Consider the following 27,457-nt stretch of genomic DNA (forward strand, 5'->3'; position numbering starts at 1 on the left):
AAGGAACCTTGATGACTGGATGGGAGATAGTTAATTTACCCTGGGGAATCCCATCAGTCGCCCTGCTAGACAGGGGTCCAGGGAAGTAAATACTGTGGGAAGAAATAGCCAGGTAATTGTTATGGCTAGGCTTGTACAGGCCCTAGGGTCGATAGCCTAGTATCAACCTATGAACCTATGAGAGAGTAGTACACATAGACTGACCTGTAGCTACTACAATGTCCTTATCTTATACAGGCCTGTGTACCACACTATGTTGGTCCGTCTCACAGAGGGAGTAGTACACACAGAATGACCTGTAGCTTCAATACTCTTACATTAGGCCTGTGCACCACACTATGTTTGTCCATCTCACAGAGGGAGTAGTAAACACAAAATCAACTGTAGCTTCAATGCTCTTACATTAAACAGGCCTGTATACCACACCATGTTGGCTCATCTCACAGAGGGAGTAGTACATATAGACTGACCTGTAGCTAAAATGCCCTTGTATTACAACAGGCCTGTGTACCACACTATGTTAACCCATTTCACAATGGGAGTAATACACACAGAATGACCTGTAGCTTCAATGCCCTTACATTACACAGGCCTGTGTGCCACTCTATGTTGGCCCATCTCACAGAGGGAATAGTACACAAAATGACCTGTAGCTTCAATGCCCTTACATTACACAAGCCTGTGTACCACACTATGTTGACTCATCTCACAAAGGGAGATTTACAGTTACTGGCATTTAGTTGCAACAATGATACATTACAATAACTCTATGTACAGGGCTGGACTTAGGTGAAATTGCACCTAGGCAATACTTACTGTTTCAGCATCCCCCCCCTGCCACACACACTCACATCCTTTAGTGCTAAGTCTGTTTTCCCCCCATCTTGGGCTCCCCATAGCATGCATATTACCATCCCCTACCTTTGAACAATACCTGCTGCCATTCAGCACTTGCTAAAACTGTGCTGTTTAACATTAGATCACTACAGAATGAGCTGTACATTGCCTCTTAATTACTCCATACAATCATTCTTATAGATATTCCAGAGACCTGATGGGATGACAGTCATTCCTCTAGGTCTCTGAATTATTCACTATATTTGGTGTGAAGGCTACCAGCCCAGCTAGCTAGAATGTTTGTAAATAATTCTATGTCATTTGTGAATAGTAATATGATTTGTATGCTTGCCTTAGAAATGTAAGAAAACTATGTTCTGTAGTGAGCTTCAAGATTGTAACCACTTTGCACCCTGCTAGAAAAGAGCAGAAATGTGTATAAACTACATGCCTATGCAAATGTATGTGTTAATTGTAAAGGCTGAAATATACAGAGTTAACTTGCAAACTCTAAGAAAATAAGTGGAAGTTGTTTAAAACTCTGTTATCTCTGTTTCAGCTGAAAGCAGACACAGTGTCTAGAGTTGTAGGCTTTCCTATTGTCTGGAAACAGAGGTAATTACAGGTTTCAAATGTAAATGTGTTTAACAGTTTTATGATTTCCTGTTCCAGGCAAGTTTCTAAGAGATAAGTGCCAACTTCTAAGAGATAAATATTCTTGACACTGAGGTGTTATATTTAAGTTCCTGTTGGCCTGGAAACTAAAAGCAGAATTGACAAGAATGATGTAATCTGAGATGACCCAGCAGAAACATTTGCTAGCAATTTAAGAACTATCTCAGAGAGAAAGTCAGTGCATTTTGTATCTTGTTTTGGACCTGTACACATCCATTCAGCACTTGTCCTTGCTCTGTAAGTAAGACGCAGATAATAGTATCTCTCTTAGAGATAGGAATATAGCAAGATTAGTCTACATGTTTCTGTATTTATGTGAGACTGTCCTGCAATGCTGTTTTAACATATTTCCTGTGATTCTGAACTCTATTGTCACTGTGTTGAGTTAATGAGTATTGGCTTGTGCTTTTATTATGTATTATTAAATATATTTAAACATTTTAATTGTGGCTGGTTTTGCTTAGAGATAATTAAGCTCTTAGAGTACTTGCATATGTATTTGGTAACACTGTACAGGCCACTCCTAAATAACCTTCAATTCTTGGACACACTTACCATTTGGATAGCAGTAACATTACACAGTAGAATTGGTCACCCTTTGTAAGGGCCTTATAGCAGTTGATAAGGGTGGTTGGTGGCAGTGCTTTCTACCTTATAGTCTGGGCAGAAAGGGGCATAGCTAGTGAACCTGTGCCAGCCTTCCACAGGAGTATCTGTGTGTTTGCAAATAAATCAAATCTCAAAGAGTGTGCATGTGTTAGCTACTTGGGCAGGAACATGAAGCACTGGTTGGACAGAGAGGGTGCTGGAGATTTTAGCTTGACCACTCAGATCAGCTCTGAACCCTATAGCTGTGCAATTGGGGAGTCTTAATGGGGATCTGGGGAGAGAGAGATAGAGAGAGAGAGAGAGAGAGAGAGAGAGAGAGAGAAACCAACCTCAGACTGACTGTGATATCTGTGTGCTCTTAAATTGTACTTTACTGTGTGTGTACTTGTCACCCTCCCAATATGCAAGTCCCTCACTGATGTTAGTGGTGAGGATTGAGGCTCCTTGGCTGCTGGGCCAGGGAAGGGGCATCACATATTAGTTGTTTGACAGTGGTGGGATATCCACATTAAATATTAATTGTTTGATAGTGGTGAGATAGCCACATCACATATTAATTCTCTTGTAGTGGTGTGGATATTGAATTCCTGTAGCTTGTGTACAGTGATCACTGAAGGTGTTTGTACTCGAAATCAGCCATGCAGTCAACATTCAGAGTACATATCACAATTGTTTTATTTTTTTTTGTTAGTTTAGTTAGTCAGGAAGAACAGGCAAGCATGTCAACAGAGGAGTATGGCAAGCTGACATGGTGACAGTTGGCTGAGATGTGCTAGGCTAAAGGGCTGGTGCATGGAAACCAAATGCAGACATGATTGTAGCTTTAGTCACAGCTGCATCAGAGAAAAGTAACCCAGAAGATGATCAGACTGGCAGTGGGGATGTACAACTCTCAAAAAATGGACAGCTCAACCTTTCCACAGAGGACTTAAAAATCCATCTGGAGCTAAAGGGACTTGAGTTGGAGGCCAAGCGTGTGGAAATGGAAGCAGCAGAGAAACTGAGACATGTAGAAGCTGAGGAGAATGAGAGGCAGAGGCAACATGAAAAGGAGATGCTGACTCTTCACCAAAGTTGTGGAGGTAATGGGGAATGGAGTAGCCGAACCCAAGAAGCAACAGAGGTGGATCGTTTTCATAGTTTCATTCATATGTTTGAAAGGGTATGTAAACAGTATAATGTTGACCAAGGGCTGTGGGTACAGTTTCTGACCCCCTTACTCCATGGTAAAGCTGTAACTGTTCTGTTTACACTTTATGATAATGACTTTTTAAATTACAGTGTTGTAAAGAATTGTTTGCTAGAATTTTTTAAGCTAACACCTGAAGCTTATAGGAAAAAGTTTCATGAGCATAGATGCAAGGCAGATGAAAGTGTGTGTGAATATGTTGCTGAACTAAGCACTTATATTCATAGGTGTGTGAGTGGATGTCAGGCCACCACTTTTGAAGGGCTAGCAGACCTTTTGGTAAGGGAACAAGCCCTTAACACTTTGCCTGAGGACATGAGGATCTGGTTCAGGAGGAAGCATGGTATCACTACACAGGAAAGGGACACACAGTGCTGCTCATGGGTCTAATGGAACTCATGGTGGGCAGCCCAGACTGCCCCAACAAAATCTGCCAGTAGCAGGGGAAGCCACTAGTGCAGGTACATGTCCAGGACCTAGGGTTAAATGTTCTAAATGCAACCAGTGGGGCATGTAGCATATAAATATCCACAGTGGAAAGGTGGGGAACAAAACAGCCAGAAATTGGGAATGACAAAATGCCAACAGTAGGTTGTCTTGAGACAACAACGGTACCAAACTACCATCCTGCAGATGTCCTTATAAGGAATGATTTTGGTAATGCAGTACCATGTGTTCATCCAGTTACCCACAGTCAGGCTTGGAGGCAAGCATGTGGGTCTGGTAGCCTGGGGGAGACCCAGACAGACCACACACTTGCAGCCAAGATTGTTGAGGTGGTTACTTCAGGGAGGGATTTACCCTGTAGTAGTAAGACTGAAGGTGAGCTACAGCTGCTTATTGGTACTGATGTTCCCTTGGACAGAGTGACTGCAAGGGCAGAGGTGAGTAGTAGTATCCAGGCTGACAGTGAGGCAAGGGAGCTGGGAAGGGTTAAGAAGAGAGAGTTGAGACAGGCTCAGCTCTCAGACCCTACATTACAAGGCCTGAGGGAGGTAGCTAGTGAGGCACCTGATTTTCATGGAAAAGGGGAATCTGTATACTGGCATAAAGCGTTACTGTATAAAGAGTGGACCCCTGAGGGATGGCTAAAGTGTGAGAGAATACAGCAGTTGGTAGTGCCCAGAGCCTACCATCTGGCACTTCTAGCCATAGACATGATATTCCCTTTGCAGGTCATATGGGCATAAAATGTACAAAGAGACATATTATGCAGAACTTCTATTGGCCTGGGATTTCCAGAGATGTAACAGGGTACTGCAGGACCTATGAGTAGTGCGAAAAGGTAGGCAAGGTAGGAGACAAGATGAAATCACCTTTGATGCTTGTGCCTGTGACTGAGAAGCCATTTCAGAGGGTAGCTATGGATATTGTGGGGCCTCTGAGTACCATAAGTTCCACAGGGAAAAAGTATATCCCAGTGTAGTAGATTATGATATATGCTACAAGATACCCTGAGGCAGTGGCTCTGTCCTTCATTGAACCAGAAAAGGTGGCACATTCTTTGTTAGAGATTTTCAGCAGGGTATGTTTCCCAAAAGAAATACTGACTGATAGAGGTGCCAATTTCATGCCAGACCTGCTGACTTATCTGTGGAAGTACTATGGGGTGAAGCACCTAAAGACTACCCCCTATCATCCCCAGACTAACAGTCTTGTTGAGAGGTTAAACTCTACACTCAAGATGATGCTACAGGCATTTGCAGACTAGTTTAAGAGGGATTGAGACAAATATTTGCCCCATCTATTGTTTTCTAAATTTAATTTGAGATCAGTGGGAGGGTGAGTGTGAATCCCACAAGGAGTCTGTTGTGGCATATGTCATAAACCTCAGGACATAGCTCAGGGAACTCATGAGCTTGGCCCAGGGGGATCCTGGCAGAAGCCCAACAGCAGATAAAGGTCTGGTATGACAGAAATGTTCAAGCTAGTGAGTATGCTGTAGGGTAGCAGGTAATAGTTCTCATTCCTGTCAGACACAACAAGCTGCAGGCAGCTTGGGAGGGACCCTACAAGGTAGTAGGAAGGTCAGCAATGTTAACAACATGGTAGAACTGCTAGGCAGGAAGCAGGGGCACAAATTATGCCATGTTAACATGATGAAACCTTACCATGATAAGGAGGCCCTTGTGCTGAGTATTTGCAGTGGATTGCAGGAGGAGAGTGAGGGAGATCTTGTGACTGCTCTCCTCAGTGAGGCTTGGACTGATACCTCAGTTGAAGGGGTAGCAATTTCCCATCAGCTATCCTCTACACAGGTTCAAAAAATCTGAGCAGTGTTACAGGAGTTTGGAGACATGTTCACTGGGAAACCAGGGTGCACCCACCTCATACAGCACCATGTGGATACAGGACCTAAAGGCCTATTAGACATGCCCCTTATACAGTGTCTGAGACAGTCAAACAGACTCTGAGGGAGGAGATGCAGGAAATGTTGGAACTAGGGGTAATTCAGGAGTCCAACAGTCCCTGGGCCTCCCCAGTGGAGCTGGTACCAAAGAAGGATGGCAGCACCAGGTTCTGTGTGGACTACAGGAGATTAAATAGTCCCACAGTGTCAGATGCTTACCCCATGCCTAGGACAGATGAAGGACAGATGAAGTCCTAGAGCAGCTGGATGGGGCTAAATATCTTACCACCATTGATCTTACCAAGGGTTACTGGCAGGTGCCCTTGACTCCCAGTGCTAGATAGAGGTTAGCCTTTGTGACTCCTTTTGGCTTGTATGAGTTCACAAAGATGCCCTTTGGGATGAAAAATGTCCCAGTGACTTTCCGGAGGCTGGTAGAGCATATCCTGACAGGAGCAGGAGATTTTGCCCTTGCTTACCTAGATGATATTGGCATCTACAGCCATTCCTGGCAAGAACACCTTCAGCATGTCAGGGAGGTGCTGGGCAGACTATAGAGGGCATGGTTGACCATTAAGCCTAGCAAATGTCAGGTGGGTATGGGAGAGGTCTCTTACCTAAGATATAGAGTGGAGAGTGGTACGATCAGGCCAGAACCTGCCAAAGTGGAAGCCATTCAGGCATGGCCTGCACCTATTACCAAAAAGCAGGTGAGGGCATACTTAGAGACAGGAAGGTACTACAGAAAGTTTGTCCCCAGTTATAGTACTATAGCTGCTCTCCTCATAGACCTGGCAAGGAAAAAAACAGGCTAGATAAAGTAGCATGGACCCCAGCATCTGAGCAGTCATTTCAGAAGCTTAAAGAAGCTTTGGGAGGACTCTCTGTGTTAGCCAGTCCAGATTATAGCAAATAATTTGTTGTGCAGGTGGATGCTTCAAACCATGGGGTGGGGGCTTTACTTAGCCAGATTTCTTCAGAGGTAGAAGAGCACCTAGTGGTTTATGTCAGTCATAGGCTCCAACACATGGAGGAATGCTATGCAGCTGTAGAAAAGGAATGTCTAGTCATAGTGTGGGCACTGCAGAAACTTCAGCCTTATCTGTATGGAAGAAAATTTACTGTAGTTACAGACCACAATCCCCGAACATGGTTAAACAATGCAAGACAGCAAAATGCCAAGTTACTAAGGTGGAGCCTAGGGCTGTAAGCATATGATATGTCGGTGCAGCACTGCAGTGGGTTTAGCAATGCCAACGCAGATGGGCTGTCAAGACAGGGAATGCGGTAAAGTATTTCCAGATAGGCTCAATCCTCTCAAGCAATGTTTCTCAAGGGTCACTTGAAAAACTAGCTTGAGTTTTCAAGGGGGGGGGTGTTTGCAAATCTAAAAACCTCAAAGTGTGTGTGTGTGTGTGTGTGTGTGTGTGTGTGTGTGTGTGTGTGTGTGTGTGTGTGTGTGTGTGTGTGTGTTTCAGCTACTTGGGCAGAGACATGAGGCAATGATTGGACAGAGAGGGTGGTCAAGATTTTGGCTTGACCATTCGGCTAAGATCTGAACCCTATAGCTGTGCCATTGGGGAGTCTTATTGGGGATCTGGAGAGAAAGAAAAACTATCCCCAGACTGACTGTGATCTCTGTGTGCTCTTAAGGGAAATTGTACTTTACTGTGCACATACCTCACTGGTGTTAGTGGTGAGGATTGAGGCTCCTTGATTGCTTGGCCAGGGAGGGACATCAGACTCAGTAGGGCAGTATCAGCTGTGGCAAAGCTATTTGTTATACTGCAGTGCTTGATTTGAGCCAGGTGAATGCTGTTAGCATCAAGACTTTTGAGTATCTTGGGGAAGTAGTGAATTGTTGATGTCTCTTTGTGTACCATCTGCCTGGTAACATGGGGGCATTACTGTGGGAGTTAATGGGATTCCTCATTGAGCTACAGTAGAATCCTAAAATGGCATATCTTGGCAGATTTTAATGACTGAATTGAAATCAGGACCTCATGATCTGGAAACTTTTTTTTTTTAATTTTCAGACCTCATGGTTGTGTCCCTGTCCCCAGTATCCTATGTCCACACTGGGTGTACCAGTCACCCTCATAGCCCCAGATAATTCTAATATTTGCTGGTGCCATTTATTGACCCTAAAGATATCCTGGGGTCTCAGCTGGCTGTGCTTCCATCTGGGATGGGAGTTCTTTTTATATTGCCTGCCCACTTTCCTTTCCCCATCTCCCCATGCTCATTATCCAAGGATAAATCCCCCCTCTATGGACCAGCCCTCTTTTTAGGGAGTACCACTGATGAACACCCTCCTTCCCAGGATGGGCATACACATCCATCCCTGTTGCCACTTCAGTTGCCCAAACAGCTAATCAAACCTAGGTTTTCTGGCACTAGTTAGGTCTTTATCCCTCTATACCATCATAGTGGCCAGTCTTCAAACTTCTTATTGTTTTTGAAAGCTTTGTCTTTGAAAATGTTTTGACTTGGTGCTCCAGCTCAGCGTAGAAGGCAGGGTCTTGGTGATAGAACTGTCTCGTAGACAAATTGTTAGCTCATTCATTACATGGTAGGGCTTCCATGAGTACCTGATACAGAGCAGGTTTGTTGTAGTTATTTATGGAATATTGATACTGGTGTTTTCATGACTTGACTGAGAATAGTGCTAAAAATCCAGATTCACTGGTTATGGCCTAAAATCCATCCACTGACTGGTGCTCTGAATGCATTTACTTTAGTTTTGTATGTACCATGAATGATTCTTTGACCATTTCAAGTGGGTGACGTGGTGAATGAGATGTGGGTGTATTACCACTGGAGGAAGACAGGTCTGCCTGAGGGCAAGCTTAGGAAGGACACCCATTATTTAGCAAACTAAACAGAAATGTTATATAAAAAGGTACATTTGTCTGCTGAGATTTCTGATGACTCTAGTAGTTTCATTCTACCTTTTAAATGCTGGACCTGCTGTGTCACTCATCCTGCTTTGCCACTCATAGTGTTTTATTCATCTTTCAGCATAGCCTGCGTTACCATTTATAGAAAGCTGCATCCCTTTTTTTACAGGTAAGGTGGTCAAAATCAGGTTGCATACCCACGGTTCACTGTGATGTGTATGGGGCTCCTGGCCCTGTCATCTGCTGACCAGAATTATGTTATGATGATTAAGGCATGGGTCCTCTGCTTCATCTCTGGACTCTGCATACAGTCAAACAGATTTTAGTCCAACTAAACTTGTAAAGGCTTGTCTAGATTCAGCAGGATGAGTTATTCTTCAGATATTTTACAATGGGGAGCATCCTATTTCCATTAAAGAAGGCAATGATTACTCTCTGAATGTTATGAATAATTACTGCCCAGTGTCCAACCTTCATTAATTTATTAGCTTATTCAGAAAGCAGTATATGTCACGTGCATTAATACTTACCATCTCGTTATCAAGGTTACCCACATCAATCTAATTTTAAATTTTAAGCAGAGCAATGAGAACTTTATTTAGGTTGTCAATGGCTGACTTGTGTGACCTGAGATCAAAGGTTATATCATATCTTGGCTCTTTCATGGCTGCTTTTGACACAATGGATCATGGCATGCTGAACCATATGATGGTTTCTCTGGCACCATGCTTGACTGATTTAATTTTTACCTTTCAGGCCTCTCACACCAGGTGGTTTCCATTTATATTCCCAACTGATAATCACCTTCTGGAGTGTGGGGTGACACAAGCCCCACTTCTAGAACCATTATTGCTCATAGTTTTGTTATGTTGGCCCAAAAAAGGAAGTCATTCAAAAGAGAGAGAGATTTCTTACCAGTTGTATGCTAAAGATATTCACTTCACTCTGGAGCCGATGCCATAGTTTGTTGGTGTTGAAGAGTGTTTTGAACCAATTCTTTAGCGGATGACCAAGAGTCAACTGAATGCTAGACTTTTACTGTTTTGGCACCAGTTAGTTTCTTGGTTAACATGTACAATACTCTCTTCTCTGGCATACTGTGCTGCAGTCTGTGTGACATTGTATTGTCTATGGCATACTGTGGTGCCATCTGTATGACATTGTACCATCTCTGGCATACTGTGCTGCAGGCTGTGTGACGTTGTACCATCTCTGGCATACTGTGCTGCAGTCTGTGTGACATAGTACTGTCTCAGCATACTATGCTGCAGTATGTGTTACATTGTATTGCCTCTGGCATACTGTGCTGCAGTCTGTGTGACATTGTATTGTCTCTGGCATAGTGTGCTGCAGTCTGTGTGACATTGTACCATCTCTGGAATACTATGCTGTAGTCTGTGTGACATTGTATGTCTCTGGTATACTGTGCTGCAGCCTGTGTGACATTGTACTGTCTCTGGCATATTGTGCTGCAGTCTGCATGGCGTTGTACTGTCTCTGGCATACTGCACTGCAGTCTGTGTGATGTTGTAACATCTCTGGCATACTGTGCTGCAGTCTGTGTGACACTGTATTGCCTCTGGCATACTGTGCTGCAGTCTGTGTGACATTGTACTGTCTCTGGCATACTGTACTGCAGTCTGTGTGATGTTGTACTGTCTGCTACTTACATTTCTGCACAGTAGCTGTAGGTACCTGTACTATACTGTATACTGTACTCGGTCCTGCTTAATGTAGATGTAACTACATCACATTGTAATTACTGCAGTCTGCATCTCTGCAACACAGGTTTAAGGTTTATGCCATATCTGTACTGAGTCCCACCTATGATTGTGTTTATTTAAATGGGAAAGAATTATATATTTTTCATTTTCAAACTTACATTTATGCTGAAAATAAAACAGTCAAATTTCTGTTCGGCTATCTTAAATGTTTAAGGTACCCATTTATGTATTTGCCTTTATAAGCTTATTTCACGTTGATTATACTGGTATTGTGATATTTATTGGTCATGTTAAAATAAAAACAGATATTGCCTTTGTTGTGTCCAACGTTTAAAATAATGTCATCATTTTGTTTAATAAATGCACATTACACAAGTGTTGTTGCTTTATGTGAATATAAAATGTGATTTAGACACAAACTAGATTCTAAATGGTTTTGCAATGTTTATTTTACAACTAATAAATGCAGCGTGCTGAAATGATAGGCTGTAATTTTCATTTTTACCAGTAAATACAGCTCAGAGCATTCAAACAATTTTAAAATGCAGAAACATATTGTTTGTTAATAATTAATAAAGACTACTCTCAAGTTCCCTTGGTCTTAAAAATACCCAAAGTATTTTTGTCTGAATGAAGACAACAGGTAGCCCATAAAACCTGAAAAAAATCACCATATTTATGAATAGAATGGGTTTTAGTTTCCTTTCTGAGAGAGTGAATTAAAAGTGGCATTATTCACAATAATTAGTTGAATCTTTCCATATTCAATATAAAGTAGCCCCCCATAAAAATGATGCATAAATGTCCTTGACAGAAGAAAAAAAAAAGATTGTATATGTTATAATGCAGCAGGTAAGGCAAGCTGAAAGGAATGCAGATCTTGTATGAGTTACTTCTGTCCTTTTCAATGTTCACAAATGTATGGTCTTTTGTAGGAACAGAATATGTCATGCCAATATCCTGGATCTGAAATTAGAAGAAATATGCAAGCATTATACAGTTAAATCCAAAACAGTCTTAGCAAAATATTTTATTGGTTAAAAATATATGCTCAAAATTACATTTGAGGTAGTTGCATGATTTCCATAGAGTACTGCTAAAACTAGCATAAATCACCATATTTATTAGCTCAGCAAATCATCATTGATTTTGCTTATTAGATTATGCACAAACTGTCAAAGCCACTCCCATTGTTTACGTTGCCATCAAAATAGCTCCCTACTGAAATGCCAGTACTTATAGTGCTGAGTTGCAAAATGCCGAAGGAAAAAAAAGACCTAAAATACAGGAGAAGAACAAATACTGAACATCGTTTTCTTCTTTAAATCTGCTTTTTGCAGGCTGTCAGGTCCCCATATACCCCTGATGTGGAAGGCAAGCAATCCCCATAACTCCTCGACTTATATATACAAACTCCAAGATCCCTGTACCTCAGAATTTTCTGAGAAATGGCAAAATCAGAGTTAGTATAAGCAAGTCCATAGTTTTGAGATTGCAGGACTTGGCACTGCAAGTCATTCAGCAGTTCAAATGATAACCCATTGAAATAACAGAGGCGGTCTTTTTCTTAACGTATAGTAGCTAATAACAGAGGCGGTCTTTTTCTTAACGTATAGTAGCTAATAACAGAGTGCAGGATTTTGTATAGTTTGCTTTTGCATTTAAACTTGAGTTGCACCTCATTTTCTTACAACGTAAATGTTTGTATGCATGCTTTAGCATTCCCATCTCAGGTCAGTACAGGCAATGCCAGTATGCAGTTCAAGGACGATGGTGCGCTATGCCTGAGGACTGTTATGGGAGCACAGAGATTCATCATTCTAATTACCTGCTTAATACAATGTTGCTCACGCAGGGTCAGAGCCTTTCCTGGATCTCAATGGCCACAAGGCATACAAGCTTTTATGAAGGGGTTGTCCTCCAATCACAGAGACAGAGACACAGACACATACACACACACACACACACACACACACACACACACACACACACACACACACACACACACACACACACACACACACAAACATACATGCACACATGCACGCACTTACATACCTCTCAACTGTACAGATTTTTACAGAATATCCAGAGTTTTGCCACAGATATTTGGTCTACTCCTCATAAAATCTGTGGTTTTCTGGCAAATAATAGAGGTTTGAAGTCACTAAATAATGACCAAATAATGACATATATTTAAGTTTCAGATTTCATATCCTTCAGAAAATGCATGTGAACACAAATCCTCTTATTCGATCAGGTTTCTAAGTTTATAAGAGCAATACGTAAAATCTGTCCCTGTTTTTGGGCCTTTGTCCCCCATTAATTTAGACTTCGTATTTCTTGCATTAAGAGGTTGAGAAGTATGCATAAGCATTCTTGCATGTGCAGAGTCATTATATCTGTAGGCAATTCTGACTAAGTTCATCATCAGCACATCTTTAGGGTGGAGAAGGAAACTGGAGCACCCAGGAAAACCCATTGCAAACACAGGGAGGATGCATCAACGCCACACAGAAAATGTTCCAACCATGAAATAAAAGGGAGAACCAAGTGCTATGAACATCAGTCCTCACCATTAGGCAACATGCCACTGTACCACAATATATGCAAAAGAGATGCAGATGTGTGAGTGTGCAGTAATCCAGTCATGGAAGTGTGACCACAGTTCAGTGACAGGTGAAGGAAACACAGTAAGCTAAGAGACAAAAGACTACATAATTCAGGGACTTCAATATTGTCCAGTCACCAATGTGAATTAATGACAAACTGCAGCAGTGACACAGAGCATGGACAATAATTCCATAGTAATACAAGGGATGTCTATTGTGCAGACTAAAGCAGCAGTGACACAGATCATGGATAATAATACCATAGTAATACAATGGATATCTATTGTGCAGAATGAAGCAGCAGTGACACTGCATGGATAATAATACCATAGTAACACAAGGGATGTCTGTTGTGCAGACCGAAGCAGCAGTGACACAGAGCATGGATAATAATACCATAGTAACACAAGGGTTGTCTATTGTGCAGACTGAAGCAGCAGTGACACAGAGCGTGGATAATAATACCACAGTAATACAAGGGATGTCTATTGTGCAGACTGAAGCAGCAGTGACACACAGCATGGATAATAATATCATAGTAATACAAGGGATGTCTATTGTGCAGACTGAAGCAGCAGTGACACAGAGCATGGATGATAATACCATAGTAATACAAGGGATGTCTATTGTGCCACAGAGCGTGGATAATAATACATAGTAACACAAGGGTTGTTTATTGTGCAGACTGAAGCAGCAGTGACACAGAGCATGGATAATAATACCACAGTAATACAAGGGATGTCTATTGTGCAGACTGAAGCAGCAGTGACACAGAGCATGGATGATAATACCATAGTAATACAAGGGATGTCTATTGTGCCACAGAGCGTGGATAATAATACCATAGTAATACAAGGGATGTCTATTGTGCAGAATGAAGCAACAGTGACACAGAGCATGGATGATAATACCATAGTAATACAAGGGATGTCTATTGTGCAGAATGAAGCAGCAGTGACACAGAGCATGGATGATAATACCATAGTAATACAAGGGATGTCTATTGTGCAGACTGAAGCAGCAGTGACACAGATCATGGATAATAATACCATAGCAACACAAGGGATGTCTATTGTGCAGAATGAATCAGCAGTGACACTGCATGGATAATAATACTGTATTAACACAAGGGATGTCTATTGCGCAGACTGAAGCAGCAGTGACACAGAGCATGGATGATAATACCATAGTAATACAAGGTATGTCTATTGTGCAGACCAAAGAAGCAGTGACACAGAGCATGAATAATAGTACCATAGTAATACAAGGGATGTATATTGTGCCACAGAGCATGGATAATAGTACCATAGTAATACACGGGATGTCTATTGTGCAGACTGAAGCAGCAGTGACACAGAGCATGGATAATAGTACCATAGTAATACAAGGGATGTCTATTGTGCCACAGAGCATGGATAATAATACCATTGTAATACAAGGGATGTCAGTTGTGCAAACTGAAGCAGCAGTGACACACAGCATGGATAATAATACCATAGTAATACAAGGGATGTCTATTGTGCTACAGAGCGTGGATAATAATACCATAGTAATACAAGGGATGTCTATTGTGCAGACCAAAGCAGCAGTGACACAGAGCATGGATAATAATACCATAGTAATACAAGGGATGTCTATTGTGCAGACCAAAGCAGTAGTGACACAGAGCATGGATAATAATACCATAGTAATGCAAGGGACGTCTGTTGTGCAGACTGAAGCAGCAGTGACACAGAGCATGGATAATAGTACCATAATAATACAAGGGATCTCTATTGTGTAGAATGAAGCAGCAGTGACACAGAGCATGGATGATAATAATACCATAGTAATATAAGGGATCTCTATTGTGCAGACTGAAGCAGCAGTGACACAGTCATGGATAATAATACCATAGCAACACAAGGGATGTCTATTGTGCAGAATGAATCAGCAGTGACACCACATGGATAATAATACCATAGTAACACAAGGGATGTCTATTGTGCAGACCGAAGCAGCAGTGACACAGAGCATGGATAATAGTACCATAGTAATACAAGGGATGTCTATTGTGCAGGCTGAAGCAGCAGTGACACAGAACATGGATAATAATACCATAGTAATATAAGGGACGTCTATTGTGCAGATGATGCAATTGCTCAACTAGTGGGCACATGACAGATGTATCCATACTGTTCTTGTACTGCAGATGTACAGGGATTGCAGCACTGGGTACACTGGGTGACATGTACTGCCATGGATGACTGACACAAGGCAACACCGGTTACACCATGTGATATATATTGCCAGGGAGGACAGACAGACAGCACTGGGTACACAATGTGACATACAGTGCCAGGGAGGACTGGCACCAGAAAATACTGGGTACATTGTGTGGCATACACTGCCAGGGATTACTGGCACCAAACAACACTGGATATACTCTGTGATATATTTTACCAGACAGGACTGTTACCAAATAACACTGGTTATACCATATGAAATACACTATCAGGAAGTACTGACATCAGACAACATGGGGTACATTGTGTGTCATACACTGCCTGGGAGCACAGGCACCAGACAACACTGGGTACACTGTATGACATACACTGCCAGGGAGGACTGGCACCAGACAACACTGGGTACACTGTGTGACATACACTGCCTGAAAGGATTGGCACTAAACACTGGGTACACAATGTGAAATACACTGCCAGGGAGTACTGGCATCAGACAACACTGGGTACACCATGTGTCATATAGTGCCAGGGAAGACTTGCACAAGACAACACTGGGTACACTGTGTGACATACACTGCCAGGAAGTACTGGCACCGGACAACACTGGGTAATTTACTACTACTACAATCTTGGCAGCATTGGGCACACTGTGTTATGTGTGCTGGCACAGAACATCAGCACCATTTAAGCATGAAATAAGTAACCATGTAACACACAATTCTGACAGTACTATGTACTTTGGCCACAGGCAGTTTCCCAAGGACTTTGATGGCACCACTGGAATGCTACAACTGTCTGCCAGACACATAGTGATGCATTTTATTGCTGCCAGTGTGGTACAAGTTGCAGTTAACATCAGTTTTTACTATATTGTGCAGCTGAGTGCATCCACACTGTGTCTGAATCTCACAGCATTATCAGACTACCTAAATGAAAGCAGCAACGTGAATGCAGACTGGTATACAAAATCCTTGTGGACATGAGACACAAGACTGTTAATCAGAAAGGTCCCTTACTCTCAGACAGTGAAGTACCATGCAATAGTTATAGCTGCATCTGCACTGTGTGAATCAATGACCCAGGCAGAATGGAGATGCACTTCAGAAGACAGTCTAAGACAGAGCTAACCACAGGGCATTGTTGGTGATATTACTGTTGCAGCGGACTGCTGGAATTATTTACAACAGCCTAACAGGAATGTCATTGAAAGAGTCTCTTCAGTACTAAAATTTGATTCAGGATCTTAGGAAGAGCATCAGATTACACACAACCAACTTCCGTATGTAGCCTTCATGGTTTATCATTGGCTACACAAACTGATTCTTCTCTGGCTGTAGGGCAATGGTGTGTCAGCAGAACCATACTCATGGAATGGATTGATCAGAGAGGTGCGTTGATGCTCCTATGAGAGTTTTGCATTATTATGTTACAGGAATTATTCTGCATTGTTTGAAATAAACCCCCTCCCATCTTGGTCATTGTTAATCATTGCTAGACAGATCACTATGCAAAAAGTGTTCAGTTTAAACCTTGGGCCCATCCACACACTAATTAGTTCTAACCAGTCAGGTATAGTTTTACAATACCCTGAGGCCCACAGAGCAGCTTTCCCCATATAGTTTCATGGGTACTTACTGAGCTATTGAATTGTGAGGCTCCTAAAAGGCCTAGCCCTGCATTCCCAATGCAGTATTTAACCCTTATATTTTGTGTACAAATAACCCAGAGACAGACAGGATAAGTATATGTTGAGAGATTTACATATTATCCCTCGCTGTAAGGGACAAGGTTCGTAAACCAGGGACAAATTTGTGGTTACCCAACCATTTATCCAAATAACATCTGAATAGGGAAAGAAAAGTGGGTCTATATCACATAGTCGAAGTTCCATAACTACGAGCACCCAATAGTTGAACCATTATGTTCGAAGTTACAGAACTTCGACTACGTAAAAAAAAAAATAAAAAAACAACGGACAACAAAATAAATTGTTGTAAGCAGGGGGGCAAGCCCTCCTGTACCCCCCACACCCTTGCTACTTAAATATACCAACTCCAAGATCGCACCACATTGATGTGAATGGAAACCCCCGCTTATGGAGATTTCCATTCAAACGCTCGAACTTTTACAAATGTGAACGTGTAGTCTCAACCATATGTAGTTCGAACTTGTAAAAGTTTGACTACGTGATAGGAACTGTAAGAAAGTACTTTGCTTTATATCGGATGAAAGACATTTCAACAGAAGTTAATCCCTACAGCATGTTCTATTTATGCTGCAGAAGAGATTGAGATCCCTTGAGTAGGTGTTTGGGTCACCACTGGACTTCAGAATGTGTATTATTTCTAGCAGTGTAGGGTCTGTTAGGATCTAAATGTGAGGCAAAGGTCGCCTCTCAGTAGCCTGTATGATACCAAAAAGTGGGACAAGACTATGAAACAGTCTGCATAGTTTTTATGGTTGAGGCCTTTGAGTTTCGCAATGAGAAACCAATATTGTCATTCTAGCTCTGACAACTGTTTGGGCAAGTACATAACAGTAAGAGTATTACACTCAATAACAGGTCAAATGAGCATCGAGTACAGTGGAATGATTGCATCCCAGACCTGGAAGCCATACCTTTAGCTATACGCTACGTGATAAAAAAGGACTTCTTAACAATAGTGTGTACATACTGATTAAAAGGACAATTCGTTGTCAACATAGGTTCCAAGATCCTTGACTATGGGATCAATTTTCAGGGATGTAATTAAAAGGGGAGTCATGCTTGCTGAAGGATACAATTATACATTTCTTGGCCTTTAGTTTTAGTCCCTAGTTTTGACACCAGCTGTTTGTTAGCAGTTGTATTTATGTATCTGTATTTGTTTATAGCATGTATTTCTTTCTACTTCCTTAGCCAAACCCTCACCCCTCACCCATCTCTACCCAGCCCAGTAGTAACAACACACATCCAAGGAGGGATGTGATTTACACAATTCATTTTTATTTAACAGGATTCTGTGTTGCTGTAACTTAGAATTGATCTGAAGATGCCTTATTGTAAAAGGATTCTCTGTTACTGTAACTTAAAATTGATCTGAAACTGTATTATTATAAAATGATTCTGTGTTGCTGTAACTTAGAATTTGATTGGAAGATGTCTTATTGTAAAAGGATTCTGTGTTACTGTAACTTAGAATTTGATTGGAAGATGTCTTATTGTAAAAGGATTCTAAGTTACTGTAACTTAGAATTGATCTGAAGATGTCTTATTGAGAAAAGTGTTCAGCAAGTGTAATTGTCTGTTCCAATGCGCAGTAAAGAATTTCTTATCTAGTGAAGCTGATACTGAGTCTATTTATTGAGTTTTCTCTACCCTGTAAGTGGCAATTAATTTTTCAACATTATAAAGTACATGTACAGGGTAACAGATGCCACCAACACAACTAGATGAATATGCCACACTTAGTATGTATAAGGTTACTCTAGCACATGAAGCGTGGTGATTACAGTGAAACTGACAGAAGGATAAGCTTGTTATGCACTATTATAATATCAAAAAACTGAACAGCAACTTTATCATTCAACTTTCAAGACTGCTAAAATCTAATCTTGAGTTGTAACACACACAGCAGCCACCAAAGAGCAGTGTCAGAAAACTTAGGCAAATCAAATCTGAAAACCCTTTTTATTGCTCCAGGAAATAAAAACGATGGAGCACATCTTTTAAAGCTGTTGATTGATTACTGGCAGCAATAAGCATGTTGCTGCTTTCAAATCTGTAAAGCACTTTGTGCTTCCATGCCTTGTTTTCTTCTTTTTTGTAACTGGTAATACATCAGAGCAGCGAAAACTTCATGTATAGTGATGAATTATGATTGCATTTATTTGATCCTAAACAAAATATTATGTGTTCTTGAAATGGATGTCAATATTCTCCTTTCAGGCTTCATTTTGATCTCCTCTGAAGGTGAATTCCTCAGCATGCATTTTTCAAACATAATAAGCTGCTTATGATTGAAACTCTGATCATATTCCTTTATATAATCCTTTACATTATGCATGTCTTCTTTGTACCTGTACTTACAGTCCTTTGATAGATGTAGGACAGTTTTTTTCCAGACAGAACATGGCTTTTTTAGTTTAACATATGTGTTTCAAAATCCAGCATCTTGTTTTGCAAATATACTTGTCCTTTCAATATTAATTCAAGCTGATTAGACTTATAATGAAATATAAATATAAAGTGAGAGACCTATAATTCAATTCAAATGACTGTATGCTGACTTGTACCTTAATATGTGTAGCTTGAGAACTATGCTTTTGCTCCAGGCTATTAATGTATCCTACATTTGTGAGTTATTGTTTACTGCCTACTCCAGCTTATGACGTTTCTCACAAATAAGATGTAATTTCTCAAAGAATGAGATACAGTTCCAGCAGACTCTTCACTCTACATGTTACACATTATAACAGCATCTGAAATGAATGTGAAGCTGAGTGTTGGAGATGTGCCTTGTTCACACATTTTCACAGAGCTCATGATGGCTTAAGCTGAACACTTAGATTTTGTTTCATCTGTAAAACTGAATATGATTCAGATGTTTGTGAAGTCATTTGTTGTATTGTTAAGTGACTCAGGTGACCAAACAACACACTTAGTTCTCCATTATTTTCCCAGAGGCTTCCTACAGAACTAAATACTGTTCAGAGCTCTGCTGTCATTGCAGAACAGTTCTACTAGTAGTTTGAGAACATTCCTGAGAGGAACATATACTTAGTGAATCCATTGTTATCCCCTTGTTAGGATCAATACTGACTTCTGCACAAAACATTACAAGCAAAGGTAAGTGCTTTGGGACTAACAGATTTACCAAACAATAAACTGACACTTTGTCAAGATTTCTGCTGCAAAGCATTGTTTTCCTCTTGTTCTAGACATTTTACTTCAGTCAGACATACTTGCTCTAATAACTATCAATTGTTCACATTTTTGCAGAATGCCCATATTTTTGCCTCATATTATTGGTCTATCTCTCCAAATTCGTGGTTTTCTGGCAAATCATTGAGGAGTGCAGTCATTAAATAATGTTAGACATTTCAGTTCATACATTTCAGTTTCAGAAATAATATCCATTAGAAAAATGCACGTCACTGCAAAAGCAAACCTGTTCCTAAGTTTGGGCCGTTGTCCTCCCGTTATTTTTAGCTTTGCCTGGATTTTTTGTGCAAAGAGATTGATGTATACTTTTGACCACAATGACTATAGTTTTGCTCTAATGTTCTGTGTTCCTTAGCATTGTTAAGTTACAACATCTAAACCATGTTGACAGGTTTATTGTTTTTAATTGTTTATTTTAAGAATCTTGTCATGTGATAAGCTCTACATTTTTGTTTGAGAAGCTATATCTCTTGCACATTTGTAGACCTGAATTGACTGATCAATTCATTATTAACACGGCTAGATATTAGACTATCAGTCTGCAGACTTTTGGAAGCCTAATCAATAACCAGAAGTCAGATTCAAACCACATACATTGTATCTGGGAGGTAAAGACCTTAACCATTATGCCAACCCACTTGTTAAAGTGTTTAATCTAACACATCAGTGGAAATTGACTGAAAGCAGGGAATGTTTGATGTGACAATCCAGTTATAATATAACACAGTTTACAAGACAGAAATAAACTCATTCTATTAGTAGTGGATGCATCAGGGTATAAAACATTTGATACATTTGATAGTACTCTTGTTTTTTTTTTATTTTTTGTTTTGTTTTCAGGAATGGCTTGTTCTGCTTAATTTATGATTATAGAATGTATGTAGCTTGTTTAATGCTGAGTTGGAATTGAAAACATGTATAAGTTTCATCAGCTGTGTCCACAGCATAAATACTTACAGAAAGCGCTGATTTAAAATCCTTGGTACATACGTATTATCGCAACCAGATTTGCAGCAGGAGAAGTGGCTAATTTCCAAGGGCTTCTCCTGCCAAAAAATGTTGTGAAAGGTACCTGGGAAGTGTGTGTCTTCAGAAGTGTGGAGTGGTGGTACAGATAATGGGTTAGAAATCGGATTAAGGATTCAGGAAGTGCATTATCGCAACCAGATTTGGAGCAAGAGAAGTGTCTCATTTCCAAGCTGTTCTCCTGCCAAAATATGTTGGGAAATGGTCTTGGGAAGTGTGTGTCTTGATAACTGTGTACTGCTGGTAAAGAGAATGGGTTACAAATCGGATAAGGCTTTCGGAAGTGTGGCAAACTGATGTTGAATAAATAATAAATGGAACAAGCAAATTATTTAAAGAGCGAGTATGGTACGAAAGAGTATATGAGTTGTAAAGCAAACATCCTGAGAAGGAGCAGCTTTGGCGGTAGGATTGGCCTAGGTAACAAAGTGGTGGGGGAAGTCAAGACACAACATAGCAATGATTTTGTGATAGTTACTGCTGTCATTTGATGACAAAAAGAGAAAAAAAAAAGAAAAAGTTCTGTCTCTGTTTCTTGGGCAAGCTGCAGGTTTTAAAAGCTTGCGAGTAAGCATGAGACGACAATGGTGAAAACTTAAGTCCGTTTTCTTGAAGCCTGATGTTGAATCGATGGCTGTATTATAATTTTCCAAAGGCCATTGCTGCAGTTATCTATAATAGATAACCTTCAGAAATGGGTACACTGTACATTACATCCTGTGCTGATGTACATTTTTTGTCAGGAGAACGGCTACAAAATGAGCTGCTTTTCCCACAGCAAATCTGGTTGCGATAATACGTAAGTACCATTTATTCAACATTGGTTTGCCACACTTCCAAAAGGCTTATTCGATTTGTAACCCATTCTCTCTACCAGCAGTACACAGTTGTCAAGATACACACTTCCCAAGACCATTTCCCAACATACTTCGGCGGGAGAACGGCTTGAAAATGAGCCACTTCTCCTGCTGCGAATCTGGTTGCGATAGTAAGTACCAAATCCTTAAGGTGTATGCTGACATTTTTATTAGCATTCTAAATAGAAGCACATGTTAACTCTTGTAAGTCTGTACTAGTTCCAGGTGCTGACATATCTCAGTCAGACTCCGATGACTTTTCAAAGCTTTTCAGTTGCAAAGGCAAGATTGCAGTGTCTTGTTCGGTGCACAGAGGGAGCTGCAATAGTATCAACTTCCTGAGGTGCCATTTGTTGTGATTTTTTTGTGTGTATTTCTTTCATGCACAGTTTTAAACAAACCATCTGCCTATACCTACTCATCTGCTACTGAGCACCCCTAACCTCACCCACAGTATGACAAGTGCCCTGTGGTGGCCAGAACATATAACAACCTTCACAATTCTATGAAAGTCGGTACCTTGCCCAGTGAGAATGAAAGGATTGTGTGAGGAGACATACCTCTGCAGTGAGCTGTCTTGAGTATGAAGTCAAGCCACCAACGGAAAGAGTAATAGATCTGATGGCATTAATTGGTACCCCACAGTCAAAAAAATAAATCAGTAGGTAGATAGATAGATAGATAGATAGATAGATAGATAGATAGATAGATAGATAGAGATAGATAGACAGACAGATAGATAGATAGATAGATAGATAGATAGATAGATAGATATAGATAGATAGATAGATAGATAGATAGATAGATAGATAGATAGATAGAGATAGCTAGATAGATAGATAGATAGATAGATAGATAGATAGATAGATAGATAGAGATAGCTAGATAGATAGATAAATAGATAAACAGATAGATAGATAGATAGATAGATAGATAGATAGATAGATAGATAGAGATAGATAGATAGATAGATAGATAGATAGATAGATAGATAGATAGATAGATAGATAGATAGATAGATAGATAGATAGATAGATAGATAGATAGATAGATAGAGGTAGATAGATAGATAGATAGATAGATAGAGATAGATAGATAGATAGATAGATAGATAGATAGATAGATAGATACAAATAAACACACATGCATGCATATATACATACATATTTATATAGATAGACAACAGCGCAAAGTGGAAAACTGGATATATACAGCTCTCAAGTTTATTAGTAGCACTTTTATTTAAACATTGCCAAGCTTCTTCAGATCTAACTCAAAACGGCATGCATCCACTTTTAAAACTTTTCCTCATCGTATGACTCACCAGTCCCCACTAGAGTCACTAGATCTTAAAGATATCATGACCAGATATTCCATTAAAAAAATAAACTACCTTGAAGCTGCTTTCTAAATAGCAGAAGACATTACAAAAGTAATACAACAAAGAAGGTGCCTGCCATTCATTTAGTACATGTTATGTTATGATCATTTTCAACAATTAAATTATTACTTTATTATAAAAGCTTAAGAACCATTGCAGCTGTTCTTACCATTTCATTATAAACTTACTGTTAAAATACTACAAAAAACTGCCATTTTTAAGAACTTATATAAATAAATAAATATGTAGCCCAACGTACAAATGAAAAACATATAAAAGCCATATAAAAAGAACATAAAAAAAATTATAAAACATGAGCAAAACAATACATCCAAAAATATAAGAACTCCCTGCTTGTATATGACAGTAATAATGCTATGCTACATTCATATACAAGCAGGGTGTTTAACCACACTATTAACTGAAGAATATTCATTCAGATCTAGCCATGCATATGCATTAAGTATGATTTGTCATTTAAATTCTTTCTCGTCTAATTGCAAAGACCAAGGTCCACCCCTTGGGCTGGCCAACACTTGCTCTATTACCATATATTTAAATTCATGGCCCTTATTACTAATAACATATTTGGCTAGAGTATTCGTTATGTTTTGCTTCTTGATAGCATATTCATGCTCATATATTCTTTCTTTCAAGGTTCTCTCTGTTTTGCCTACATAGTATGAAGGACAATCTTGTCAGGTGGCCAAATATATCACCCATTTTATGCAACAGTTGTATTTACCTCCCAGCTTATACTTAATATCTCTTATTTCAAAACTATCCCTTGCATTAATTAAGGCACAATAATGGTACATCCCTTACATTAATTAAAGTACAATAATGGTACATCCCTTACATTAATTAAAGCACAATAATGGTACATCCCTTACATTAATTAAAGCACAATAATGGTACATCCCTTACATTAATTAAAGCACAATAATGGTACATCCCTTACATTAATTAAAGCACAATAATGGTACATCCCTTACATTAATTAAAGCACAATAATGGTACATCCCTTACATTAATTAAGGCACAATAATGGTACATCCCTTACATTAATTAAAGCACAATAATGGTACATCCCTTACATTAATTAAAGCACAATAATGGTACATCCCTTACATTAATTAAAGCACAATAATGGTACATCACTTACATTAATTAAAGCACAATAATGGTACATCCCTTACATTAATTAAAGCACAATAATGGTACATCCCTTACATTAATTAAAGCACAATAATGGTACATCCCTTACATTAATTAAAGCACAATAATGGTACATGCCACATTTTTTCATTCCTGGGTTCCTTCCATCTGTGCTTTTTGTTCTAACAGAGCCTTAATATTTGTATCTCTTCTTGTAATTAATCTAGGTCTTTCTTTTAGTGTGATCGTTAGATGGCCACCTTCCTCAATAAATACCCACTTTTGTACTAGTATATTTCTTATTGTCTCATAATCACTAGTGTAAGATGTAATAAATCTAGCGGTATGTTACTTTATGCTAATGTCCCCATGTATTTGTATCTAATTTTTTTCATTATTTAATATTGGCTGAAAAAAAATCCACGTTTTCTTTTATGGAAAACCTCTCCAACCAGCTCTGTCAACAATGTGTCTGGACAGCCCCTCTCTTTAGACATTCCTTTCAAGTTGTCACATTCTGTTTGAAACTCTTTATCTAATGTGACCATCCTGGCTGCATGGACCAGTCATCCCTTGACAACTGATTGCTTTTGATGGGCAAGATGTGCACTGCCATAATGCAAAAACAAGTTGGAATACATTTCCTTCCTATGTATTTTAGACAGAAATATTTTAGCTTATTGATCTTCACGCGCATTTACATCCAAGAAAGAAATAACAATGTTACTCATTTCGTATGTAAAGGTCACAAAATCAGGAGTGCCATTTAAATAATTAACAAATTATTTTAGGTCATTTTCATCACCTGCCCATAAAATAAAGATGTCATCCAAGTATCTTAAATACAGGGACATTTTTTTCTTTATATTCATGCCTATTTAAAACATACTTCCTTTCCCACTGGGCCATGACCAAGTTTGCAAAAACCGTGCCACATGGTGACCCCATGGCCACCCCTACTTTCTGTAGAAAATACCTTCCCTCAAAATATATGTAGTTATTTTGTAGTACAAGTTCAAACAGTTCCACATATAAATTAATTTCTGATTGTGATACAGATCTTTCAAATAAATATTCACTGACCCAGTCAATACCCAACTGTTGTGGGATCAGTGAAAAAGGTCTTTCACTTCAATAGTAAGAAACAAATAGGCATCACTGTACTCTACTTCATTTAACAATTTCAAAAAAAGCCAAGAGTCTTTGCATATTTGTGTTTGTTGTTGCAAAACACCTTTTAACTTAAGATCCGGATAATCAGCATAGGCATAAGTGACAGAATTCACCCATTGCCTCTGGGACTCATAGGGGGTTCATTCAGCCCCTTATAAATCTTCAGTGTACCAAAGACTAAAGGTATTGTAGGAGAGGACATAGTGAGATAGCTATACAAGTTGATATCTGTACGTCTCTCAAGAAACATGTCCTGCAGGGACACCACTATATTTTTTAGGCTGTATTAACTTGTTTTTGGAAACTTCTTTATATGTATCCATTTCCAAAAATGTTGCCATTCTCTTGTAGTCACGCACATCCATAATTACTAACCCACCCCCTTGTCAGGCTTCATAACCCTGATATTCTGCCCTTTGAGATATGTCAACAGTTCCCTTTTGTTACTTGTTAGATTATCTGCAGCCTTGTTGCTGTCATGCAACGTGTGTCAAAAGTCAAGTTCACATATTTTCTCACACATGATAAGAGCAGGGTGGAGGGGTGGGTTGAATGTGCTAGGTATACTGTTGTATCTCTTTCAAACAATAATTTAAAATTAAGCTTACGTAAATAAAGTTTTAGGACAATAACGACTGTTGCAATATTTGTCCTAGACATAGTAACAAAATTTAGTCCTTTACTAAGAAAATCAGCGATGCTGAAATAAACCAAAATCTGTGAAAAACTGTATATTTTAAAGTCTCCATGTTTATTTGAAACCACTGATGGGCCTTGTTGCTGCAAGTTATTTACATAAGCTATCTCTGGTTGCTCCTGGTCTAGTAATTGTTCCTGACCTGCCTGCCTTATCATGGCTAGTTCTGTTGAGGCCCCCTTCACTGATTCCTCCATGAAGGTTTCATTACAATTCTCATCAGTTCTTCCTCTATGGTTTCTTTCTTTAATTCTTAAAAAATGTCTTAAGTAAGGAAACTGCTGTTGATCATTAATATTAAATGACTGATGACTGTCATTAAGAAAACTGTGCTCATTTTGTATCAGCTGATCAGTTTCCACCTGGGCTTGGGAATATTTAGGAGCATTAACAAACAGTCAAAAATGAGCAAACAAACTTGTAAAAATGTGTAGAAACAGGCAACCTGATGTCCAGATAGTCAATACTAACCACAGGAAACAAAGTCCAAGTTTCTTCTTTAACGTAAAAGTATTTTATTTTTCAAAAAGACAACGTTTTCGCCGTGACCCCTGTCACAGCTTCCTCAGAAGAAGACAAGTAAAACAGCTAAACTGGTCTGTTCAAATACTCAGTTAACAGGAAGTGACAAATAATTGCACTTCCTGCACTAATTTTACTCAATAAAAATAATGAATAAAATCATGAATAATCATAAAACTCCATTGAATTATCTATAAATATTGTATGATAAAAGACAACATAAAAATGTTAACATAAAAATGTTCTTACTAGTGCATTTACATTAACATTGTAAAAAATTATGCATTAAAACCACAAAAATATTGTACATATAGGCATTACCTAAAGTAGCTCCTTAGTTTAAGAACACATGAAATGCATAATTTTTTACAATGTTAATGTAAATGCACTAGTAAGAACATTTTTATGTTAACATTTTTATGTTGTCTTTTATCATACAATATTTATAGATAATTCAATGGAGTTTTATGATTATTCATGATTTTATTCATTATTTTTATTGAGTAAAATTAGTGCAGGAAGTGCAATTATTTGTCACTTCCTGTTAACTGAGTATTTGAACAGACCAGTTTAGCTGTTTTACTTGTCTTCTTCTGAG

General features: G+C 39.3%; 1 protein-coding gene across 1 annotated transcript in view; it reads right to left on the reverse strand.

Annotated features, from left to right (window-relative positions):
• Positions 1-10,715: 10,715 nt before the first annotated feature.
• LOC122790949 (eosinophil granule major basic protein 2-like) overlaps positions 10,716-27,457 on the reverse strand; it is a 329,973-nt gene continuing 313,231 nt past the window's right edge. Inside the window, exon 6 of the mRNA XM_044058654.1 lies at positions 10,716-11,250. Within this exon, the coding sequence (XP_043914589.1) occupies positions 11,189-11,250 (62 nt within the window). The 3' untranslated portion in view covers positions 10,716-11,188. The remainder of the gene's footprint in view (positions 11,251-27,457) is intronic.

This window comes from Protopterus annectens, chromosome 16.part0 (genome assembly GCF_019279795.1).
Source record: "Protopterus annectens isolate FY-2018-M chromosome 16.part0, PAN1.0, whole genome shotgun sequence".
NCBI lineage: Eukaryota > Metazoa > Chordata > Ceratodontiformes > Protopteridae > Protopterus > Protopterus annectens.